At 47.1% G+C, this 23,268-nt stretch overlaps 1 protein-coding gene and 1 long non-coding RNA gene across 8 annotated transcripts in view; one reads left to right on the forward strand and one right to left on the reverse strand.

Annotated features, from left to right (window-relative positions):
* The window catches only part of Dpys (dihydropyrimidinase), a 63,532-nt gene extending 40,351 nt beyond the window's left edge, over positions 1-23,181 (reverse strand). The window contains exons 1-4 of one of the 7 annotated variants that reach the window (XM_087190790.1): positions 22,897-23,176; positions 5,673-5,831; positions 2,849-3,028; positions 1,501-1,690 (exon numbers count right to left, since the gene is read on the reverse strand). In XM_087190790.1, the coding sequence (XP_087046916.1) occupies positions 1,501-1,690; positions 2,849-3,028; positions 5,673-5,831; positions 22,897-23,139 (772 nt within the window). In that variant the 5' untranslated portion in view covers positions 23,140-23,176. Of the gene's footprint in view, positions 1-1,500; positions 1,691-2,848; positions 3,029-3,748; positions 3,884-5,672; positions 5,832-22,281; positions 22,518-22,896 lie in introns of those variants that run through there. The other 6 variants (XM_021262800.2, XM_021262799.2, XM_087190794.1 and 3 more) reach the window with 6 other exon arrangements.
* On the forward strand, positions 5,750-9,547 carry LOC147824037 (uncharacterized). The gene is made up of 3 exons (XR_015442962.1): positions 5,750-5,855; positions 6,344-6,428; positions 6,523-9,547. It is a non-coding gene; the product is annotated as an uncharacterized LOC147824037 (long non-coding RNA).
* Positions 23,182-23,268: the final 87 nt, after the last annotated feature.

The following is a 23,268-nucleotide window of genomic DNA, read 5'->3' on the forward strand; positions in this document are numbered from 1 at the left end:
ATTAGTTATGGAATATGAGAAGAAAAGAAGAAAGATTTCACTGGATATTTTTATATCTAAGTTTTACCTTTCGACTATGTAGATATTTTACATATTTGAGAAAGAAAATTGAATTTAAGACTATTTAAAATAAATTAAAATGCCCATACTTAAGTTTAATAGTTTTTTGTTTGTTTGTTTGTTTTTGGTACCGGGGATCGAACTCGGGTCCTTATGCTTGCTCAGCAGGTGGTGAAACCACTGAGCTAAATCCCTGGCCCAAGTTTAATAGTTTTCTATGATCTACACTCTAAAATCTTCCCCAGACCTTTACTCTGATTTTAATGCATTCTCTTCGTGCCAAATAAAAACCCAAGATCAAGAAACTGCTTCCGGACGGAAATGTCAAAACGGGAGCTTGCTGGTGGGTCAGGACTGTCCATTCTGCTGATTTTACTTAACCGCAATGTACAAAGGAAACGGCACAGAGTTGGCAACAGCGCCATCTGGTGGGAAAGTCTAAGATTGTAGCTTGAAAATTGCAGCATTTTCTTTTCCAAGGGGTGCTGTTTCATGCCGCAATTCTATTACATGCAGGGCGTGGGCAGGAAGCAATCAGAAAGAGCTGATACTAAGACCCCCTTAATGCTCGTGTGAAGTCAAGCTTAATCTTAACGTAGATATTGATGGATTACGTTTAAAAAGTACAGATGACTCAGAATCCTTACTGAACCTTCGTGCAATGAAAAGCAATTTTGACAAGATTTATTTTAGTACATACCAAATCCAGGTTCAGTTTTTATAATGCATATCATTAAAATGCAGCCAGTTTGGGGGAGAGTGGGTCCAGCCAGGATGACTTATAAGACTATGCCTGTCTGCATTTCTACAGGTGAGAAGACAGAACTGCCAGCTCATCCGCAGGAGGGCTGGGGTCATTGAATAAAATGCACAGAATTTGTTTTTCATCTTTCCTTGACGGTACTTGAAAATAAGTGAAATTATTTCTCTGCTCTACTCGTGTCAAGATCAGGAGATGTCTCTTCTGTCTTAGACTGAATGAGAGAGATTAGGCAACCTGGGGTAAAAATAACTATGGTTTTCACACCATAAAATAATTGTTGTAAAGACACTAGTTGGATCATTGCTTCAATTGCTCCAACACCAAAGCTGCATCGGACAAGCCAATTCAAAACAATCTTTTTCTGCACATGGCCTGATTCAGGGGTTGGCAAAGAAGCCCAGGAGGTATGGAAAACTCTTGGAAATTCCCGGAGCTTCGCACTGAGCCTGCAGGTTCAGAAGTGATTGCCTGGGAGCTGAGGCTGGATCCACTTTCTGAGCCTCTTTCTGAGGCAGAAAGAATCTGAATGCGGCCTCAGGACGAGAGAGAAATCGCCTGAAGGAAGAGAGGCGGCCTAGAGATGGAAGAGCCGAGCCCTCAGCTGGCCACTTTCCTGTGAGCAGGAGGGCAAACACTGTCGTGCTCAGCTTTGGCCACCCTGGGGCTCCTGGGCTCACCGTCTCTCCGGGCATCTGCGATGACCCTGGCTGCGGACTTGCTCATCACATGCACCACGTAGAGGGGACAGCTGACTGCGCTGGCCAGGGCGATGGCCCGGAAGGTGGCCTCCACCTCTGCGGCCTCGGGCCGGCACAGCTCATGGCCCTCGGGGCCCGTGATGCCCAGCGCCAGCATCTTCTTGGCCCCCTGGGAAGACAGGGGGAAGGGTTAGGGGCAGCACCAGGTCCGGAAATGAAAGGCGCCGGAGACCTGGGTCAGTGGGCACAGGCATGTGTGTGTGTGGATGCACGTGTGTGAGGGGCAATGTGCTGGGTATAACATCGATATTCCCAAAGCACGTATTAATTCTCTCTGTGCACATTTCATCACCAAATTGTGTTGGCTGAAAAGGTGAACAAGACAGGAAGTTATTTCTGATCAAATGCTTTGAAAAGCAAGGTCCATGTTTAAGACTGAATATTGGTTCAGACCAAGAAGGTGAGACTGAACACTGGAGGTCCTTGTCGGAGCAATCACAGTGATCTATTACCCGACTGCTTCCGCTCTCTGGAAGCACAGGTCCCCTGGTTCCCAGCCCAGCCCACTGAGTGAGTAGTTACCGAATCAGTTATTTGCCCTGTCCAGACTGTATCTCATCCTTACAAAAAAGGCAGAGTCCAGAAGAGCAGCGAATGGCTGTCACGCAGCCCGAAGTACGAAGTGCCATTTAAACCCGGGCCTGCTGGATTTTATAGCTCCTGCTCGCCTCTCACGACTCCCCCTGCCACCTGGCCTCGGAGCCTCTGTCTCACTTTAATAGTGGCTGAGCCTGGGAGAGAAAAAGTCAGCTCATACAGAGGCTTAGAGGCTGCTCTTAGATCCCGCAGATGGTGAACTCTTTGGGCATTGATAATGGAGCTGGCATAAGAAATAAATATCGTCCAGATTCCTCCAGAGCACATTTTATTACCCAGTTTCTGAAGAGAGCAGGGCTTTAAACAGCCATCTAATGTACTGCTCCAGCCTCAGATTACAGATGCTGTCCAACTTAGCATCAGAAGCAGCAGCCCCGGCTGCTAAAGAAACAAATCACAAAACTGGCCCGGCAGGACACAGAGAAAACTGCATGTTTTTACTGCGGCACCTGCTTGAGGTCTAGTCCAGGCGGCTGTTTTGAAATGGAGAAATCCTTGCTGATGTGTGAACAGCTGACTGAAACCGACGTGGGGCCCAGTGGTGTATCTGGGAGCCGTAGCAAATCCATTTCTGGATTTCTGCTCTTCTGATGCGTTCCTCACCTTCTGGGGGCTGAGGGTCTCCAAAGCCCACTTTCACTTCTGCCAAGGCTGGAATGCATGTGCTTACCTCTGCGATTAAGTCTCCGTTTTCTGCGTGGACTTGAGCAATGGCTCCAATTTCCTTGCACTGCGAGAAGGCAGCGTATAGCTCTGGGTCTCGCACCATGAACAGGTCCTTGTAGGCCATAAACATCTTGAAGGAGTTCACACCTTTCTCCTGGGCAAGGATTGCCATTTCTTCTTTGACCTAAAAGGCAACAACCACACCATGTTGCTCTTTCGCTTCAACGATAATTTCAGCATTCTCCAGAAAGTCACATTCATAAAACAAATACATAAAATAAGGACCACAGTTTAGCTCCCAAAGATGCAGTGAAGTCTTTGGCCTTCCTCCATGTTATGCCCTATTTCATCTGATAAACTGCTGCTGCTGTCATAGTTTAATTTAGGAAAGAGTTAACAGCTTTCTTTCCTCAAAGTACTTCTATGATTGGATATAAATTTTCGGCTCTGCCTCCCAGTAGAAAGCGAAGATAACACAATGTGGCTGCAGTAGAAGGCGTTGTGGATTTAGAAGGAATCCAGGCTATGAAGTGGAGGGTTTGGGCTCAGGTCTCAAAGCCGAAGGGTGGGTCTTAGGGAGAGAAAGCAGAGGTGTAGACAGGTGTAGATGCAGGGCTTAGCGGAGGAAGCAGAAGCCTGGTGTGCAGCTGCAGGGACAGGCAGCTTCAGGGCACTGCACTGGCAGGAGCTGGGGCCTTGGGGTTGCCCCAGGGCAGTGGGTGAGTGAGGGTCAGAAGGAACTCAGTAAGCATTTGCAGGCCCATCCAAATCTCAAGATGCACTAAAAAACTCAAAGGAGAAAATCGGTAGATTTGAGCAAATAAAATTGAACTTCATAGATTAACACACAAGTAAAAAATATAGCAAGCAGTCCGGGGATTTAGCTCAGTGGTGCAGCACCTGCCTCGCAAGTGGAAGGTCCTGAATTCGATACCCTGTACCAAAAAACCCCCGAAAAAACAAAAAACAGCAAGCACAGGAATATTGCTCTTTGTCGGCAAAAGCTCTTTCAACTTTATAGGAAAACCTTAACAGCCCAGATAAAATAGTTAATCAACAATCCATGGAGTAGATATAAATGACTAATCAACATCCATAAAGGTTAACTTTGCTACTCATTAAAAAGTGCAAAATAAAAAAAAAATGCAGGCTTTTTCTGTTGAATAAGCAAAGTTTGAAAATGACGAGATGACATGCAATGCCCGCTCCCATCGCTGCTGATCACCTTGCTAATCTTCCCTACCTTTCCTGGGCACGGTATCCACCGTGGGTCACCTGTCTTCCCCCCGGGAGTCCAGACCCACAAGAGAAGGGGCTGTGTGCCGTGTGTCCTCTGCTACGTCCTAGGACAGCGTCTGGGTGCAGTGGCCGCTCGGTAACCATTGTTGAGTTCAGTAATAAATTAATACAGAAAATGGAGTGGGAAGAAACCCGAGGATGCAGAGGCCGGACAGGGGATGGAGGGAGCCCATGGTTTGTCACATGCCAGGAAGGGACAGAAAGTGCTGCCGTGTGCCTCAATTTTTTTTCTGCACTTTCAAATTTTCTACAATGAATATATTATTTTAAGTAGTATGTAATAAGGAGGTGCTTTGCACATCGTTAGTGTGGCCACCTGATGGCCACTCTCAGTGGGCACAGTGCCCTTTGTGCAGTGCCCTTGTTAAGTTCTGGTAACCCACAGCATCGAGGAGCCCTGCCCTGCTGCTTGGGCACAGGGACGCCAGCCCTGCTCCTACCCCAGGCCGGCCCTGAGCTTCTGCCTACTGCAGTGTGGGTGACCTGTGTGCAGGGAGTGCTCATGTGTGGGAGTCCCAGCCCTCAGCTGGAAACGGAGTCCTTGGTTAAGGTGAAGTCATTAGCGTGGACCTAATCTCACGTGGCCAGTGACTTTAAAGAAGAGGACACTGTGACACAGATGTCCACACAGGGGACAGCATGGAAGATGGAGGCAGAGACAAGCAACTCTGTGCCTGTAGTGGACAACCAGGAGCAGAGGAGAGGCTGGGCAGAGCCTCCTGGGGAAATCCTGCCCTCAGCTTGGCCCTGGGCTTTGTGAGCCAATGAACTTCGGCAGCGACGTCCCTGGGGGACTTGGCCTCAGCACTGCACAGAATCCGTGTTTAGAGGGGTTCACCAGGCGATGCCTCTGCATATTAAAGAGGCAGGAGCGCTGCTCCACGTCATACAATAACAGGGAGGAAAGGAGGAGAGAGGAAGGAGGGACTGGCCTTAGAGGCATAGAACAGATGAAGGCCTCGCTCAGAATGGCGATTTTTTTTTTTTTTTTTTTTTACAAAAATCAACTTTAGCTGTGGACTATAAACCTCGCTGTCAGGCTGGCTGAACTGTTTGTTAAAGATTGATTACATGTTTTACATTAACTTCGAGTCTAAAGCCCACTTTTGGAGGGGAAGTGGGGACGTAAGTTACGCAAATCATGTTCACCACGAGGACCGTCCAGGTAAAGAGACTTCTGAACGGAGTCCAGGGTGGAAAAACAAGTAGTAACTGAAATCCCAAGTGGAAGAGTTCCCCCCAAACACAAACCCTTTTATATGGAGAGATCAACGTATTTCAACAGCTCTCAAATGTCTTTTCTGTCTGAATCTTGTCACCATCTCTGCCAGTCCTGGGTCAGCAGCGGGCATGAGGGTGGCGTCCACTCCCACTCGTGTGAACAGCTACGGGTGCCACAGAGCATGCAGCGGAGCCCCCCCAACTCCAGGTCACCTGGAAGCCAGCAGCTCTGCTTGGTTCCTGCCTTGGCGCCTGCCACCCGTTCCACGCTCCTGCCCCGAGCAAGGATGGGACTTGGAGGGACACACCTGCTCACTCCACCAGGTCACGGCCACGTGCAGGCTGTAGTCGCAGCAGACTTTGGGGTCGGCCCAGCGGCGCCAGGTGTGGAAGGCCTCCAGCAGGGAGCCTCCCTTCGGAGGGATGGCGAAGTCGATGATCGTGGTGGTGCCTCCTGCCAGGGCAGCCTGGGTCACGAGAGGGTTTCACAGGTGAGCCAGCTTCTGGGTCAGCCACTGGTCACCTCGTCTGCAAGCGTCTGGGTCTACCCCAGGAAACTGTACAAGGCTGCTGTCTGTGCAAAAGACAGACAGAAGGAGCAGACTGTCTGTAGGGCCGAAATGTTAAAACCACTAGCGTAGCTCTGGCAGGAAGCATGAGGGGCCTGACCAAGGAAACAGTGAGGGCTGTAAAGGAAACCCCAGATGGAAACATGGAAAAGATTCAGGCATTTTTTTTCTTCTCAAGAAACCAGGTTCCCTATCAAATTCCCTTTTATCAGGGCGCTTCCTGGGGAGTCCCAATTCCAACTACCCAGTGAACCACCCAGAGGCCGGGACGGTCCGTGCATCAGCCCCAAATGACCGCAGGACTTCTTTGCTGGTCTTTGATTTGTACCCGTGCCCTCTGTCCATCCCAACCTGCCACAGTTGGATCCTCCAACTGTTTTATGAGCCCTGATCTGTCTTTGTCTCTCTAGCTCCACCACATCTGGCCTGACCCTGACACAAACCCGCACAGCACAGGAACATTTCCACATCGGGAGCTGGCCACTGACTCACAGGGTGAGTGAGGGTGGGTGGGGAAAGAGGCTGGCCAGAGGGGCAAAGTCACAGCTACAGCAAGGGAGATGCTCTGATGTTCTCTGTTGCTCAACAGGGTGACAGTCATGGAGCAAGCACGGGATGCACGACACATTCAGAGGAGCTAGAACAGATGCTTAATGCTGCCTCCACAAAGGAAAGTTAATGAGATGATGGGTATTTTAATTATCCTGGCTTGATCTTTACACATTGCATGCGTGGTACCCCATCAATGTGTAGGAATCTTGGATCGATAGACAAATCAAACAAGAATTGTAAAGACAACCTTTCTCCCTGTCTCTGGAGTCCCTGCCCCTTCCCGCATGCAAATCTCTACCCAGCTGCTGGCCTGGGAGGCGATGTTACAGCAGAGGCCCAGGACGCTGCCTCCCAGCCTGTCTGCCTCCTCTTTGTTGCTTTCTTCTAAGATTTTTGAATTTTCCCTTAAGTTAGTTGGCCCCACTCCAATTATTTTTGGTTGTGTAAACCTCGCTTTGTATATAAGAGTCTATACTTTGTATCTATCTAACATGCCGTATGCTGAACAGTGCATATTTGCATTTCCTAAGAAATCCCTCTTGGTATAAAAATCATACTGGAAAAAATTTTCCAGGTTCTATATTTTTATTTGAAAACCAATTAATCTTCTCACTTTCTTCTGTAGGTGTCTTTCAAATCCAACAAGGCATCTTTTCCAGTAGAACTCACTGCTAATTCAAGTGTTAGGAGGAAGGTACTTTTCAAGGGTTACCAAACTAGAAAACCAACCTTTAAAAACTTTTCTCTCTATTCTTTCCCTGTGAAAGCCTACCACTCCTGGGGTGTGGAGAAACCAGCTATACTGGTCCTCAGTCACCACGGGAAGGTGGTTCCAGGAGCCCCCGGGGGGAGGCCGGGTCCTTTTACCAAATGGCTCAGTACTTCTATGTTCCCATGTCTTCCTCCTCACCCGAAACCCCACAGGCTTACTTACGCTACTTCATATGGTGTCCGTTCTGTGGAAATAGGGATCATTCTGCATTGTTTAGGAAATAAGGACAAGTAAAGAGCCTGTACCAGTATAGCACCAGTGCAGATTTTTGAAATATTTGGACCCCATGACTGGTTAAAAACCCATGCGTACAGGGGACCAGCTGCTGAGAATGTGGCCTGCCAGTATGTTGGAGAGACCCCCCTGGTAGCTGAATGACCAGCAACCCAGCCCCCTGCATCCCCAAGAGAAGGGAGAGCTCGTCCACACTAAAACCCGCACACACATATGCAGGACAGCGTCAGCCAAACTGTAGACACATGCCCAACGTCCGTCGGTGGATGGACTCAGCTGGTGGATGGACAAACAAGACGTGGCCTCCTCACCCTGTGGGACAGCATTTTCACAGAAGGGAGTAGAGTGCTGGACCATATGAGAACGTGGTGCATCTTGACAACACGCTGCTAAGTAAAAGAAGCAACTGCAGGAGCTCCACGCTGTGTGGTACAGGGGTGTGGAGTGTCCGTCCACAGGGGGCAGAGCCACACGGAAGGCAGAAAGAACGGGTCACCTGGGCTGGGGGGATGCAGGGGGATTGTGAAAAGGTACACTGTTTTGGGGGGGAGTGATAAAAACGTTAAAAAGTTTATTGTAGTGATGGTTGCACAACTCTGTGAAGATACTGAAACTCACTGAAATGTACAGCGTATGTGGTCGAATTCTATTGCATATTAATTATATCTTAATAAAACTGTCACTGAACACAAAGAATCCAAGACTGCCCTGGAGGCGCATCGTCTATTCAGGAAGAGAGCTGTGAGTCAGTAATTATAATACAACACCCAGATCATAGCAACATAGAAATTGTGAAAGGGAGGCTAAAAATTACGAAGCTCCCTAGCAGGGGTTCTGAGGAAAGATGACTGGGAACTCAGAGGAGGGATGGACTCAGAGCTCCTAGGAAGCTGCGGTTTACTTAGATTAGGAGCAGGACACACGTGGAGGTCGCCAACACGCATCACGGCCCCCGCCCCACAGAGTGCTCGTCTCGGGTCAGGAGCTACCTGGGACTGCGTCCCCTGGCCAGGTCTGCAGTGCTCGGAGGCACTGGGAGGGGAAGAAGCCGGGCAGAGTACCGGTCAGGAACCTGGCCAGTCCGACAGCAAGGGGACAAGGTAGGACAGGGCCCAGTGCCACCAGGCTCCAAGTCTGCCCTGCAGGGACTGTGAGGAGCAGGAAGGGAGGCTCTGAGGGGGACAGCAGGGCACGGCAAGGGCAGAATGGGGCTGCTGGGGAGCTGAAGGCAGAGGACAGCTGAGGCTGTGTGCGGGTGAGACCTGCCGGGTGACAAAGGAGACGCAGGGGGCCAGAGAGAGGGCACTGAGAGCCCGAGGAACGTCCGGGGTGTGCTGGCCTGGGCCCGTCACTCGGTGCTGAGGAGCCGCCCAGGGCAGCGGAAGTGGGGTGGCTCGGGGGCCCAGGGGTCCTGATGCCAGCTCGAAGGACTGGGAGGGCCGAGGCAAGGTGAGCTCGTGTGAGCACGCGACAGCCAGGACGCCCGCACCAAGGCTTCGGGCGCCAGTTTCCGGGAGGTGAGATGACAGCTCATTTTAATTTCCTTCCAGTTGAACTGTATTTCCAGTATCCGCTAAATTCTCCATAAAAGGCACTCATTCTATCAAATATACTCAGCACACAGATGATGTGAGGCACAGACGCGTGTGTGGGACACAGGGATGACGCTCTTCCTGAGACTGGAGGTGACGGCCAGAGGGCTGCGCTGGTCAAACTGGAGCAGAGGGACATTCCAGGGCGACAGCTGGAGAGCTCCTGAGCAAGGACGGATCCTGATCGGGACTGGACGCTGCCAGCTTCCTAACTACACAGGCAAGGAGGAGGACGGAGAGGCAGCGCGTGCCCTGTCCTGTCCTGTCCTGTCCTGTCCTGTCCTGCCCTGTCCTGCTTCTGCTCTTCCCTTCCTGCTCCCCTCGCCTGCCCTCTCCCCTCGGGGAGTGAGTTCTACACACCCAGTTTACCTGATGCTGGTGCTGCTCCTCTTTGCTGAGGTCCCTTTGTTTTCCCTGGGATTGGCTTTCTCTCCACTTTTGTTATTTACTCAAGCGAAATGCATTTCCCCTTTCTAATCTTGACACCTAAATTGGTTCTGCCAGCTCCTGACTACCTGGGCTGTCCTCCTGTGGAGACTTTCCAGCCTGTCCCACCCTCTTTCAGGGCCCAGGAGTCCACACTGTGCCCAGCAACTTGACACCAGGTGCGCTGAGGCGACAGTGGGTCTCACGTCACAGAACAGAACAGCCTGTAATTTGTTACCGAAAATACCCCCAAGCATTTCCCTCAGTCTTCCCTTCTAAACTCATCCTGAAACAACGGACTTTGCTTCGCTAAGATCCATCACAGCATCTGTTCCACCCAGGTAAAACCATAAGAGTTCAGTCTGAGTGAGAACAGCTCCTGGCTGGATTTCTAGCATTCTCATAGCCATGAAGGTTTATGAAAACAGACTTGGTAATCTCGATTTATATCCCAAATCCAGAAGCACATTGAGCTTTGTTGACGCCCCGGACACTGCTTGTCCACTTGACCTCTTGCCTCACCAGGTTTGAGACACTAAGGAAGCGATTGATTATCCATCCAAAGCAGCTCTTAAGGGCCCCCTGCCACCTCCTCTCTTGCTCTTGGGACCCTCAAATCCAATCCACCAACAGTGCCCACCCATGTCACCTGCCACCTCCAATGAGTACACTTTCTGCGACTTCTCCTGCCTAGACCAGCACCCGGGGAGGAAGAACTCCCAGGTTAGGTGAATTGGTTTCTGCTCTGCCTGCCCTTAACCCAACACAGAGTCTGGCATAGGAACAGTCTCCAAATGATTAAGGGATAGAAGAAGGCAGGGCCAATTTTCCCCAACTGTTATGAGATGAATAAGGATGGTTCATTTTTCCCATCAAAACCCGAGAAAACTGTACGTCACACGTCAGTGTGTGGTGTCATTTCCCCAAAGATACGCTGGTGCTGGCCGTGTAGTCTCCGAGGTCCTTCTGAGACAACACTGATGTGAGATGTAAACTGAACACATCTGAAGGCTCTCTGGTCAGTTCTGCCCAAAGCCCACCGCCTGATCAGTGCCCACTAGGACTCTGTAAGAAATTCCAGTCTATTTCCACATCTATATTTCAAAGAATGTCTTAATTTAGAAAGAAAGATTGCATTTTAATTCTTAAAGTCCTTGCTGTTATGTGCAAAGAACACACTGTGAGGACTCAGCAGCTCAAGACTTCCCCTAACATGGTTTCCCTCTCGATGGAGTGACTATGACTAAAACCTGAAATGTTCCCCCCGGTCTGTTCCCAGGCATGAGACAGGCGAACTCGAAGAGGTGCTGAGGTATAGATACTGGGTTGCTGCCATGATGGACTTGTCGGCCAAGGATCCCGGTCAGGAGCCCACCTGGGCATGCAAGCAGCTATGCCTGGGGACCCAGTAGGAAGGAAAGTGTTAAGGGTCCTCTCGGAAGAGGTCAGAGTCACCAGCGCTTAAGCCCGAGTCACACACCCACCCATGTTGCTGCAGTGGTTTGCCCCTGGGAATGGAGACCACTGTTTCCATCACTGTAACTCCTGTACCAGCCAGGAAGCCCAGTGTGGACTGGACTTGCAACCAGTACTTGTTGGCTGAATTAAAGGAACTGAATCATCACTGTGAGAATCCTTAGTATTACTTTGGAGTTAAGGGTCTGATAAGACCACAATAGCATAAAATTATTTTGAGCAGAAGACATTTGAGAAGAGGGTTTTGAGAAAAGGCATGCTGTGTCTGCCAAAATGTTGAGCCTCCCCTAAGAATTCAATTTTTTTGAGACATTGTCTCACTGTGTGGCCCAGGCTGGCCTTGAACTCACAATCCTCCTGCCTCGGCCTCCTGAGTAGCTGGGATTATAGGCATGCACACCACATCCAGTTTAGAACTCAATTTTATAGAACTTTGGGGAGATAGCAGAGTGGTAAGCAGCAACAAATCAACCTCTTGAAGATTCAGAATCCAGACCCTGGATAATAACAACTCAGGGAAGAGAGGAAGGAGAGAGATGGATCCCAGGGACCTAGGAAGGATCTGAAGGGAAAACTGGAAGCTGCAGAGAAAGTGAGATGACAGACTGCAGCACAGAAAGAGGGGGCAAACTGCACTCTCAGCAGGAGAGAGGAGGATTAAATCTACAGAGGCACAGTGAGGATGCTGAGGCCTGGGGTAGGGGGCAGCCCATGGAGCAGAGCAGTGGGTGCTCTGCGCTGCAAGGGCCAGTAAGTGACTCTAGTCCAGGTGACTGCTGTGCTCCCTGAAGAGGGTGCTTGGATGTCACTTTTTTAGGGAGGGGCCAATGAACCTCATACTCAGAGCAGCCATGGGTTGACGTCCACTCAGGGTGCCCAGTGTTGAAATCTCACAGTGACTGGGTGAGGGACAGCCATAGGAGACATCCAGATCAGGGAGCTGTGGGGACCAGTGAGGGACAACCAGGGTCACCTCGCTGGGTGAAGACTCAGGCCCTGGCCCCACAGCTGGAGGCCAGGATCAGCCTGAACTGAGCACCAGAATTGGCACCACCCCAACACTGCTGCAGGCTTGGGGGTCAGCTAGCAGCCCACCCTAACCCTACTGCAGACCTACTGGGGTTACCTGCCTCCCCCCGAGCACAGGCCTGGGCTCTGACTTGGACACTACCACAAAACTGTGGACACCAGAAGAAAATCACAGGCATGAAGTCACAGAGAAATCTCCTTTTGTCTGTTTTTGTTGTTGTTGCTACTGTTTTAGGGGGTTAAAAAATGTTGTATTGTTTGTTTTTTCTAGATTGTTTATTTTTTTTTTTGTACTAGGGATCAAACTCAGGACTTCACACTTGCCAAGCAGGCACTGTGCTGCTGAGCTGGATTGTCTACTTTTGTTTCTTCATGGATGTGAACATTGTTTTTAGTTTGTTTGCTTTCTTCTTGTTTTTGTTTTTTCCTTCTTTCTTTCTCCCTTGTCTTCCTCACTAATTTCTCGAAGTTTGAGTATTCTTCCTTTGCCTTTCAGCCTTGCTTCTAATCTGTTTCTCTTCTTTTATTGCTCTATTTTTTCCCTTTATCGCTTTTAAACTCTCTCCCCTGAGGGTAAAGTTGCTATTAAGTGGATTTTTACTATACATAATTTTCTGATTGGTTTTAGATTTTGTTATATAACTATAAAGTTTGTATCTATAGTTAAAGGTGGCAAATTAATAGTCATCACAGTTTGTCATTTTCCAGACTGTGTTTGATGCTATTGTTATTACTGGTCATACTACTTTAGCCAAGGTGACATAGCTGCTATGATCAATTGGTCTTCTTTGTAAGCCAATACCAAGATTGTCTGAAGGTCATGAACAACACCATAGTCCAGTACCAAAGAATTGGCAGCTAGGCCAAACAAATGCCAACCTTTAATCCCTAACAAATGGAACAGGCAAGATCCTGGGACAGACTCACAAGCCAAAAGCCAGCTATGCATAGAAGACACCTCTGAAAAGTAAGCATGTCCTAAAGAGGTCTTGGCACTAGTAACAAAGCTACCTACCATAAGCAATTTACAAACATCAGTGAAGAACACAAATAAAACAAGAGAAAATGAGAAAGCACAGAAGCAAGATGCAATCCCAGACCTTCAGCTCTCCCAAGGCAAATCTAGTGGGCATTGAGGTGGAAGAAATAAAAAGCCACCCAGCTGGACTTTCTGAAATGGTAGCCACAGAAGCAGCAAAGCAGATGAATGAGGCTCTAGAAAAAAAAAATCAGAAATAATTGCACAGTTTACTAAAGAGAGGATGGCCACCATGAAGGGGAGGTTAGTGAAGCTAGAATAGATATAGATTTTGAAAAAACAATAAAGGAGTTTAGGAAAGTGATGGAAACCACGAATGCCCAACACAAGAAAGAAGCAGAGTCCATGAAACAGATACAAACAGATATTCAAGAGATTAAATATTCTATATGCAGCAGAATCAACCAATGCAAAGACAGAATATCAGACCTAGAAGACAGGTTTGCAGTCAGCAACCACCAAATGAAAGATTTCTTAAAAATAGCAAGGGACCATGAAAAATCAATCCAACAGCTTCTAGATCATGCAAAGAAGAATAAAATAAGATTAACTGAAATCAATGAAAAATCAGAAGAAAGCACAAAGGATATAAAAAACCTGTTCACAGAAGGAATAGCAGAAAACTTCCCAAGCATAGTAAAAGAATTTGACTTATAGATAAATGAGGCATATAGAACCCCGATTAGCCATGATCAGAAAACAACTACACCAAGGCATGTAAAGGTCAAGATTCTAGAAATTCAACACAAGAACAAAATATTAAAAGCTGTTTGAGAAAAGAAACCTATCGCCTATAAAGGAAAATCCATCAGAATCACAGCAGACTTCTCAACACAAGCCCTTAAGTCAAGGACAGCTTGGCATGAAGTATTTCAAGTCCTAAAATAAAACAACCTCCAACCTAAATTGATGTACCCTGCAAAATTATCTTTCAAATTTAATGGAGAAATAAGATACTTCCATGATAAAGAACATCTGAAGAAATTCAGGACCACCAAACTGGCACTCCAAAAAGTTCTGAAAAGTATTCTAAAAAAAAGACAAGGACAACAATTCTATGAATCCCAATAGAATGAATCCACCAAGTAAGGCAAGCAATTAAAAAAAAGGGAAAGAAAGGGAACCAGCAACAGGAAATTAATAAGACGAGGATAAGTTAATACAGATCAGTTATAATCATCAATATAAATGGACTCAATTCATCAATCAAAAGAAATAGACTGGCAAAGTGGATGAAGAAGCAAGATCCAACAATATGCTGCATTCAAGAAACATATTTAACTCAAAAAGAAATGCATAGACTAAAACTTAATGGAAGACAAACAATACTGTATGGAACAGGAACCCGGAAAAAAATAGCAGGCATAGCTATTCTATTTGCAGACAAAGGGGATTTCAAGCCAAGACTGATCAGAAGAGACAAGAAGGCAACTACATACTTGTTAAGGGAACAATCCAAAGAGAAGAGATAACAATCATAAATATATGTGCACCAAACACTGATGCATCCAACTATATAAAACAAACACTAATCAATATGAAAAATCAGATAAGCACCAATACAACTGCAACAGGAGACCTCACTATCCCACTGTCATGAATAGATGTATCAATTAGACAAAAAAATCAACAAAGTAATATCAGAGCTGAACCAAATCTTTGAACAAATGGACTTACTAGACATACTAGCTCACAGAACATGCTTAAGTATATGGAAAAGAATTGAAATTATTCCATGCATATTATCAGATCAGAGTGAAACAAAATTGGAAACCAATGGCAAAAGAAAACACAAAAACAACATAAACATATAGAATTGAATAACACCCTCCTGAACTACCAATGGGTCACAGATATAATTAAAGAAGAAATTAGACACTGTCTACTATTAAACCATAATGCCAATATGACGTACCGAAACTTAAGAGATGCAATGGAAGCAGTCCTACAAGGGAAATTTATAGCAATGAATTCCCATATCAGAAAAACAGAGCAAGTTCAAATAAATCACCTAGTGTTGAACCTCAAGCTTCTAGAAAAAGAGCAAGTCAAGCCCAAAGCTCATATGAGGGAGGAAATTATAAAGACTAGGGCAGAAATTAATGCAATTGAGACTAAGGAAACAATTCGAAGAATCAATGAATGGAAATGTTGGTTCTTTGAAAGATTAAATAAAATTGACAAATCCTTAGCCAACCTTATCAAAAAAGGAAAGAAAAGACCCAAATCCATGCAATTAGGAATGAAAAGGGTGAAATCACAACAGATCCTGCAGAAATCCAGAAGAACTTGTACTCTAATATGGTAAACTCAGATAAAATGGACAAATTCCTAGACACATACAAATTCCCAAAGCAGAATCAAGAAGATAGAAAGTCTGAATAACCCAATATTAGTTAATGAAATAGAAGTGTAATTAAAAACCTGCCAACAAAGAAAAGCCCAGGTCCTGATGGATTCACTGCTGAATTCTACAAGAAATTTAGAGATAATCTAATGCCACTACTCTTCAAACTCTTTAATGAAACTGAAAGGGAAGCAATACTCCCAAACTCATCCTTGGAAGTAAGCAACACCCTAATACCGAAACCCGAAAAGGATCCAACTAAAAAAGAAAACCCTTAATGAACATAGATGCAAAAGTCCTAAATAACATACTGTCAAACACAATGCAACAATCGTCAAGAAGATTATAAACCCTGACCAAGTGGGATTCATCCCAGGGATGCAGGGATGGTTCAACATATGCAAATCAATAAATGTAGTACACCACATCAACAGAACCAAAGACAAAAATCACACGATCATCTCAATAGATACAAAAAAGGCATTTGACAAAGTCCAACAACCATTCATGATAAAACCCTACAGAAAACTGGAATAGAAGGTCTTTATGTCAATCTGATAAAAGCCATCCACTACAAACTAACAGCCAACATCATACTAAAGGGAGAAAAACTGAAAGCTTTTACTCTAAAGTCACGAACAAGGCAAGGATGCCCACTATCACCACTCCTGTTCAATATAGTTCTGGAAACATTAGCCACAGCAATTAGACAAGAGAAAGAAAAGGAATATGGATAGGAAAAGAAGTTATCATTATTTGTTGATGACATGATACTCTACATAGAAGACTCCAAAAACTCCACCAAGACTCCTACGATTAATAAAGGAATTCAGCAGCATAGCAGGATACAAAGCTAACACTCAAAAATCAATAGCCTTCCTATACATGAATAACAATATCACTGAGAGAGAAATTAGAGAAACAACCCCTTTCACAACAGCATCAAGAAAAATGAAACACTTAAGCATCAATCTAACAAAGGAAGTGAAAAGTTCTTTACACTGAAAACTACAGTACTCTGGAAAAGGAGATTGAAGAGGATATAAGAAAATGGAAAGACATACCCTGTTCTTGGACAGGCAAAAACAATGTAGTGAAAATGGTCACATTTCCAAAACTATTATACAGATTTAATGCAATACCAATTAGAATACCAAAAGCAGACCTCACAGAACTAGAGAAAACAATCCTAAAATTCATATGAAACTAGAAAAGAACTAGAATAGCAAAAGCAATTCTGGGCAACAAAGGCAGGGGAGGGAGCATCATGATCCCAAATTTCAAGGCATATTATAAAGCTACTGTGATAAAAACATCATGGTACTGGCAAAAAAGCAAGAAACAACAGACAAAAACAAAAACCAGACCTGAAGGTCAATGGGACAAAATAAAAAATGCAGAAACAACTCCAAGCACACTCAGCTACCTTATCTTTTACCAAAGAGTAAAAGAGGCTTTCACTGGATGAAAGCTTCTTTAATAAATGGTGCTGGGAAAACTGGCTTTCCACATGCTGAAGATTAAATCTAGACCCGTATCTCTCACGATGCAGTAAGCTAACATCGAAATGGATCAAAGATCTAAATATTAAAATAGAAACACTTAATCTGCTGGAAGTTAGAACAGGTAAAGCTCTTGAAGACATAGAGGTAGGCAAAGACTTCATGAACAAAAACCCCAAATGCACAGGAAATACTACAAAGAATCAACAACTGGGAACTCATCATATTAAAAGGCTTTTGCACAGCAAAGGAAACCACCAACAGAGTGAAGAGCCAATCCACAGCATGAGAAGAAAAGTTTTATTGGCTATTCCTTGGACAAAGGAATAGAATATATAAAGAACTCAAAAAAATTAGACCCTCCCCCAGATTTAAAGACTCAAAATGGGGCAACTAAAATAGACACTTCTCAGATGAAGAAGAACAAATGGCAAATAAATATATTTTAACAATGGTCAACATCACTAGTCATTTGAGAAATACAAATTAAAACAATACTGAGATTCCATCTCACTTCAGAAAGAATGGCCATCACTAAGAAATCAACCAATAACAAATAATCATCATGATCATGATCATCATCATCATAATCAACCAATAACAAATGCTGGCAAGGCTGTGGGGAAAAAGGAACCTTCTCCACTGTTGGTGGGAGAGTAAATTGCTACAAACAATGTAGAAATCAGAATGGAGATTCCCCAAAAAACTAAAACCAGAGGTTCTGTTTGACCCACCTAAACCTCTTCTTGGTATTTTCCTGAAAGTATTGAAACCATCATACCACAGCAATATATACACACCCATATATACAGTAGCACAATTTGTAATACCTAAATCTTGGAAATAGCTTAGCTGCCCATGAACAGATGAATGGATAAAGAAAATATTTTTTTTTATACACAACGGAGTACTACTCTTCCATAAAGGATAGACTCGAGATATTTTTAGGTAAATGGATGTACCTTAAGACCACACTTTTACATGAAATAAATCAGACACATAGTTTTAAATATTGCATTGTTTCTCTTATGTGAGAAACTGAAAGCATATATAAGGATCAAAATGAATAATAGATATCAGGAAGTAGGAAGAAAATGTTAAATGGGAAGAGGAACAAAATGGGGGGGGAAGGAAGGGAAAAGAAAAAAACAAAGAGAACAGAATGAAAAATGGAAACAAAGCCTTTGTGAATAAGGAGGGGAAGAAGGGTTGATGGGGGAGGGGAATGGGAAAAAGAAGAACCAAGATACATCCTGTGTAGGTACAGATTCCCTGTGATGAATGTGATCATTATGTATATTGAAAGCGTACCAATAAAACTAATTTTTAAAAACCTCAATTTTATAAATACCCTCCTACGAGTTGCGGTGAGGAGATCCTGGCTCACTGCCGTGGACCAGAGCCTGGCCCACAACCAGATGGACGTGCACACCAAACTGCCCTCCTACCTACGTTGCCCTACGTTGCTCCCCGAGGGTCCCTTGTCTTTTCTGACAGTCTGGCGTGCCCGCTCACCCACAGCCCTCCAAGCTCCCGTGGAGGCCTCTGCTCTGCTCTGGCAGGATGGTGCCGACACACCGTGTTCTAGCTGCTCCTTTTCTGTCAGTGCTGGGCAGTCTGAGGCCTCCTGCCTGCTCCACACTGAGCTCCGCCCCAGCTCTAAGCAACTTCTTCTTGCGCTACATTTCTCTGTGAATTCCCACATACATGTATACATTTTTAATAATACACAGAGTCCACCAAAAAAATGTACACACCCTGCAGGAAGAGAAAAGCGACAAATGCCTGGAAGCTCACGGCCGTCACTCTGAGCACCTCTTGCAATTGTAGAAGCCAAAGGTAACTTGCGTTAATCTCATGATGTCTTGTAAACTCAGTATTAAGATACTTGTGCAGGGTTTTCTTTCCTGAAGTGTGAATATATTTTGGGGCAGACTCTCTTGCTGATCTGCCTTTTGTCAGTTTAACTGGAAGGCCCTCGACCGCAGAACAGAGGGTGTAGGAATACTTTCTCCTCGCTGACCACCATACTGTGCAAACCTCCATCTTTAGACAACCTTGTTGAACACTGAAAACATTTCAGTGTCGGACACCTAAACGAGCCAGATGAGGAGGAAGATGTGGACGTGAAAATCGTGTAGTACTTGGAAGCAGCAAGTCCCAGGCTCTGGGAAAGTCTAGTGGGAAGACTCCTAACATGAGGACCATGGAGCCCAAGAGCTGCTTTAACATCAAGTGGCTTCAAATCAGTCGGAGACGTCCTCCCTTCCCTAAACACTCCAAAGGCTGGCATTGCAATCGTGAATGGCCAGTCCGGAAAAGCGGGCACTCGTAAACCCTGCAAACTCTGAACCCAATGCAGACATTCGAAGCTCAGCCTTACCAGTAATGAAAGACTTTATCTTTTGAAAACATTCAGAAATTCCATATTTTTCCTGTTAAATTGGCATAGATTTGTTTTAAAAGCCAATATCCACCAACAGCCCGGAAGCCCGACACCTCACCTGGGGATTTCAGAGTGACCTCGACTGGTCTCATCGGCTGTCACCACACTGCTCAGTCCTAGCAGGGACGCGGAGACCAGAGACACCCCTTGGAGGAGATGGCGTGCAGCCGCCCAGGTTCGAGAGACAGGAAGGAGCGGCCGGTCTCGGAAGGGCTGACACCTAGCCTGAGGTCCTGCCAGGCCAGGTGCACTCACAGCCCCAGGGCCTAGGAGTGACCCAGGCTGTGAGGAAAACCCGAGCCTCGGCCCTGGGAGGAGAGGGGGCGGCATGATCACGTTCTCCGGTGATCTCTAAGGACCTGTTGAAGCAGAGGCGCTAACTGCAGATGGGAAAAGGCACAGCTGGAGGTGATTCCACAGGCCTGGAACCCCCACCACGCACAAAGCTGAGGCACAAGGAGCCAAGTTCGAGGCCAACCTGGACAGCTTAGGAAGACCCTGTCTCAAAATAAGTAAAAGGGGCCCAGTGGTAGCATGCTCTGGGGTCGATTCCCAGTACTGAAAAAAAAGTTTGCATGCCCCTCTTCAGAAGAAAAACTCCAAAAGGAAGGAAGAAAATATAAGACTTTTAAACATTACTTTTTAATTTTTTTCTGTATTTACCTTTTTTTTTTTTGTTACCGGGATTGAACGCAGGACCTTGTGCTTGAGAGGCAGGCAGCAGAACCACTGAGCTAAATTCCCGGTCCTGAATTTTCCTTTTTGACAAAAAACAATCTGTTCGTCCAACTAATGTATATGGAATAAGCATAATGCTCCAGGATTTTATTAGGGGCTGGGTGATCAATGTATTAATGTTTCACGATATTTCTCATTCACTGTTTATCCATTTCCAACCCAAACCTCATTCTATAGCCTAGGCAAGGCTGGGACCCCCGGAGAGGAGGCCCCCGGCCTGGGGTCTCACCCTCAGCACACAAGCCCAGCGCTGAAGTCCAGCTCGGGTAGTGGGGGGGAATAGAAAGGGGATTCAAGGTTCCCAGAGGCCCGCTTCCCCTGGAGGTGAGAAAGCACTATGAATACGACCATGAGTGTGTGCTTCATTACATGCCTCGGGGGCAAACCCTCCACTGGTGTTTTACCAAAAAGTTCCTAAGCAAAGTATAATTTCCCTTCCCAGTAACAGTGAGTTTTTTCGTCTTTTACTAGAAAAATAAAGTATGCTGAGTGTTTTCCCAATTTTTTAAAGAGGATACTGCTGCCAGCTGCCAACTCAATCAGCTTTTTAATGTAAGTCCTCCCCCCGCAACATGCGTACATGTCTGAACACCAATCTATATATCTGAAAACTTGCTGAACTCTTATGTCATATCATACATAGTATGTAGTAAAAGTGAAGCCATGGCTCCTTCGAATTTATTGAATTCACAATACCCAGTGAATAAGACATCCCATCTTTCTTCCTCATGGATATTGAATTATTGGAAGACCACAGTCCATCTAGTATAGAACAGAGTGAAATAGGATTTCTTTAAAGTGGAACATTATTTCCATTAGTTATGTCAGAGAGAAAGCTTTTACCTGTAATCACATAGATCAATTACAGGCTTTAAACCAATCTCAGACATGAATTAGATTTACAATATATGTAACCTTTAGTTAACCTACATTTCATTTTCTAAATTGGGTCCCCTCACAATCAAGTGATCAATAAATAGGACAACACAAACGGTTTCCCTTCTATTTGTCAACTATCACAGTAATCAGCTTGGTGAATGCAGAACGCAAATAGCTACTGGTCTAACTTTTTGGAGCCTGAGTCCTGACAGCAAGGTCTATCTTTTACTTTATGGCCTTCTGTACCTTTGGAGAGGATATGGCTGTAAATGCGTGTGCAAATGCCTTACACCATTTGTCCCCATGATATGCGTTCATTTTGATAACCATTAACGTCCCGGCTCTGTGGAGGCCAAGGGCCACTGGATTTCCCAGGGCTCATGCCCTGTACTTTTGAAACAGCCTGCGCTCATCAACATGCATCTGGTGCAGCCTTCTGCCCATCCATCGAGCGCCGCTCTGACAACTCTGAATATAAACGCTCTTTCAAAGACATCCAGACTGACAGGTGAGCACTCTCGCGATGGAATCAGGGAGCACTGAATCTGAAGAGCCACTTCGATGGACACTTCCCAGGTGTGCGGCATGGGGCAGGCACCTTGTGTCAATTTCCTCCGTTGTAAAAACTAGATAACAGCCCCGGGGAAATAATGCACCACTTAGCGCAGTGCCTGTCATGAAGCAGGTACGCGACCAGACACATGTTATGTGGCGGCATTAGTGAGCACACACTTTCAAGGTGGTGGACACCAGTTTTCACCTAAGGCATCTTTGTCCCTAATTTCTCAACCCCGGATCCACCAACACGCCTTTGGGAACCACTGTGACAGCCGGGACAGAAGATGGGGCTGTGCTGGTTCTGGGGGTGGGAGTGTCATGTCCGGGGATCCAACAACCCACTTCCACTGGGGGCCTTTGTGAGCACCATTTAATATTCAACAGGAAGTTGTGTTTGCTAAACCTTTGACCTCAGTCTCTCTGATATAATTTTCTGCTTAAGATGCCAAGCTCATGAAGAACGAACGTGTTTCTGTTTTTTTGTTTTGTTTTGTTTTGTGTTTTTTTGTGGTACCGGAGATCGAACTCAGGACCTTGCACTTGCGTGGCAGGCGCAGGGCCACTGAGCTACATCCCCGGCCCTCTGGTGTTTTGACAACGAAGGCCAGAAGTGCCAGAGGACCAGCCGGTGCAAAAACCCTCTTTGTACGCTCCGAAGCAACAACACGAGTCCCCTCGCAAGTGGGCGCTGAGGGAGGCCCTGCCACCGCCAGTCCCAGGACACAGCAGGCGACCCCTGCAGTTCCACACACACTCACCTGCAGGCCTCCGCGCCGGGCACACCGAGCCTGAAGAGCAGAGACGCTGGCCCTCGGAGGGCAGCACTGTGTGGTTAATATTGTTCCTTCTTTCCACTTTTCTATCATTTTTCTGATTTTCTGCAATCAAGAGCTGTGCTAACAGCCGACGCCTACGTAGCGTGTAGACACGCGCTGTCAGAAGGGCAGCGGGAGTTGGGAAGGGAGCCGGAGTTTTCCAGGCTGACGGAGTCGCCGGCGGTCGGTCGGGAGCGCCCGCCTGCGCGCCGCCCCCCCGCCAGTCCCGCGCACGGGAGGAGGGGCGCCGTGCGATCGGGCCCTGGGCCTCGGTGGCCCTTTGGTGTCCAGCTGGGCTCTCGGTGGAGGCGGCGTGGCCGGGACCCTGCGGGTCGGAGGGCACCGGGCGGCCCCAGGCCCCAGCTCTGCTGTGTGAACTGGAAGCCCGCGGCCTGGCGAGCTCGGTCCTGGCCCTGGGCCGGGTGGCTGCGCCCCTACCTGCTGCAGGGCCCCTCAGGAGGGGCGGTGCGTCCCGTCCCGACCCCGGCCCAGTCCCCGTCCCCGTCCCCGAGGGCCCCACGCCCGGCCCTGGCGGCGCCGAGTCTCTCTGCGCCCTACCTGGGTGCCCCTCAGGAAGTCGTCGGCCGAGCAGGTGCCCATGAAGGGCAGCTGCAGGTGCGTGTGCGGGTCGATGCCCCCGGGCAGCACCAGCTTTCCCGCCGCGTCCAGCACCCGGGTCCCCGCGGGCGCGCGCAGGTCGGGGCCGAGCGCGCGCACCACGCCGCCCTCCACCAGCACGTCGGCGTCCTGCGAGAAGTCGGGGTGCACCACGCGGCCCCCGCGCACCAGCAGCCGCGACATGGCCCCGCCGCGCCCGCGCCCGCGCCCGCGCCCCGGCTGCGGCTTTTGAGGCCCGCGGCGCCCCGCCCCAGGGAGGGCTGGGAAGGCTGAGCGGGGCGCGGGCCAGGCGGGAGGCGGAGCGCGCGGGAA

This window comes from Heterocephalus glaber, unplaced genomic scaffold, assembly GCF_053883595.1.
Source record: "Heterocephalus glaber isolate CG9 unplaced genomic scaffold, H.glaber_assembly_v1.0 deba00001556, whole genome shotgun sequence".
NCBI lineage: Eukaryota > Metazoa > Chordata > Mammalia > Rodentia > Bathyergidae > Heterocephalus > Heterocephalus glaber.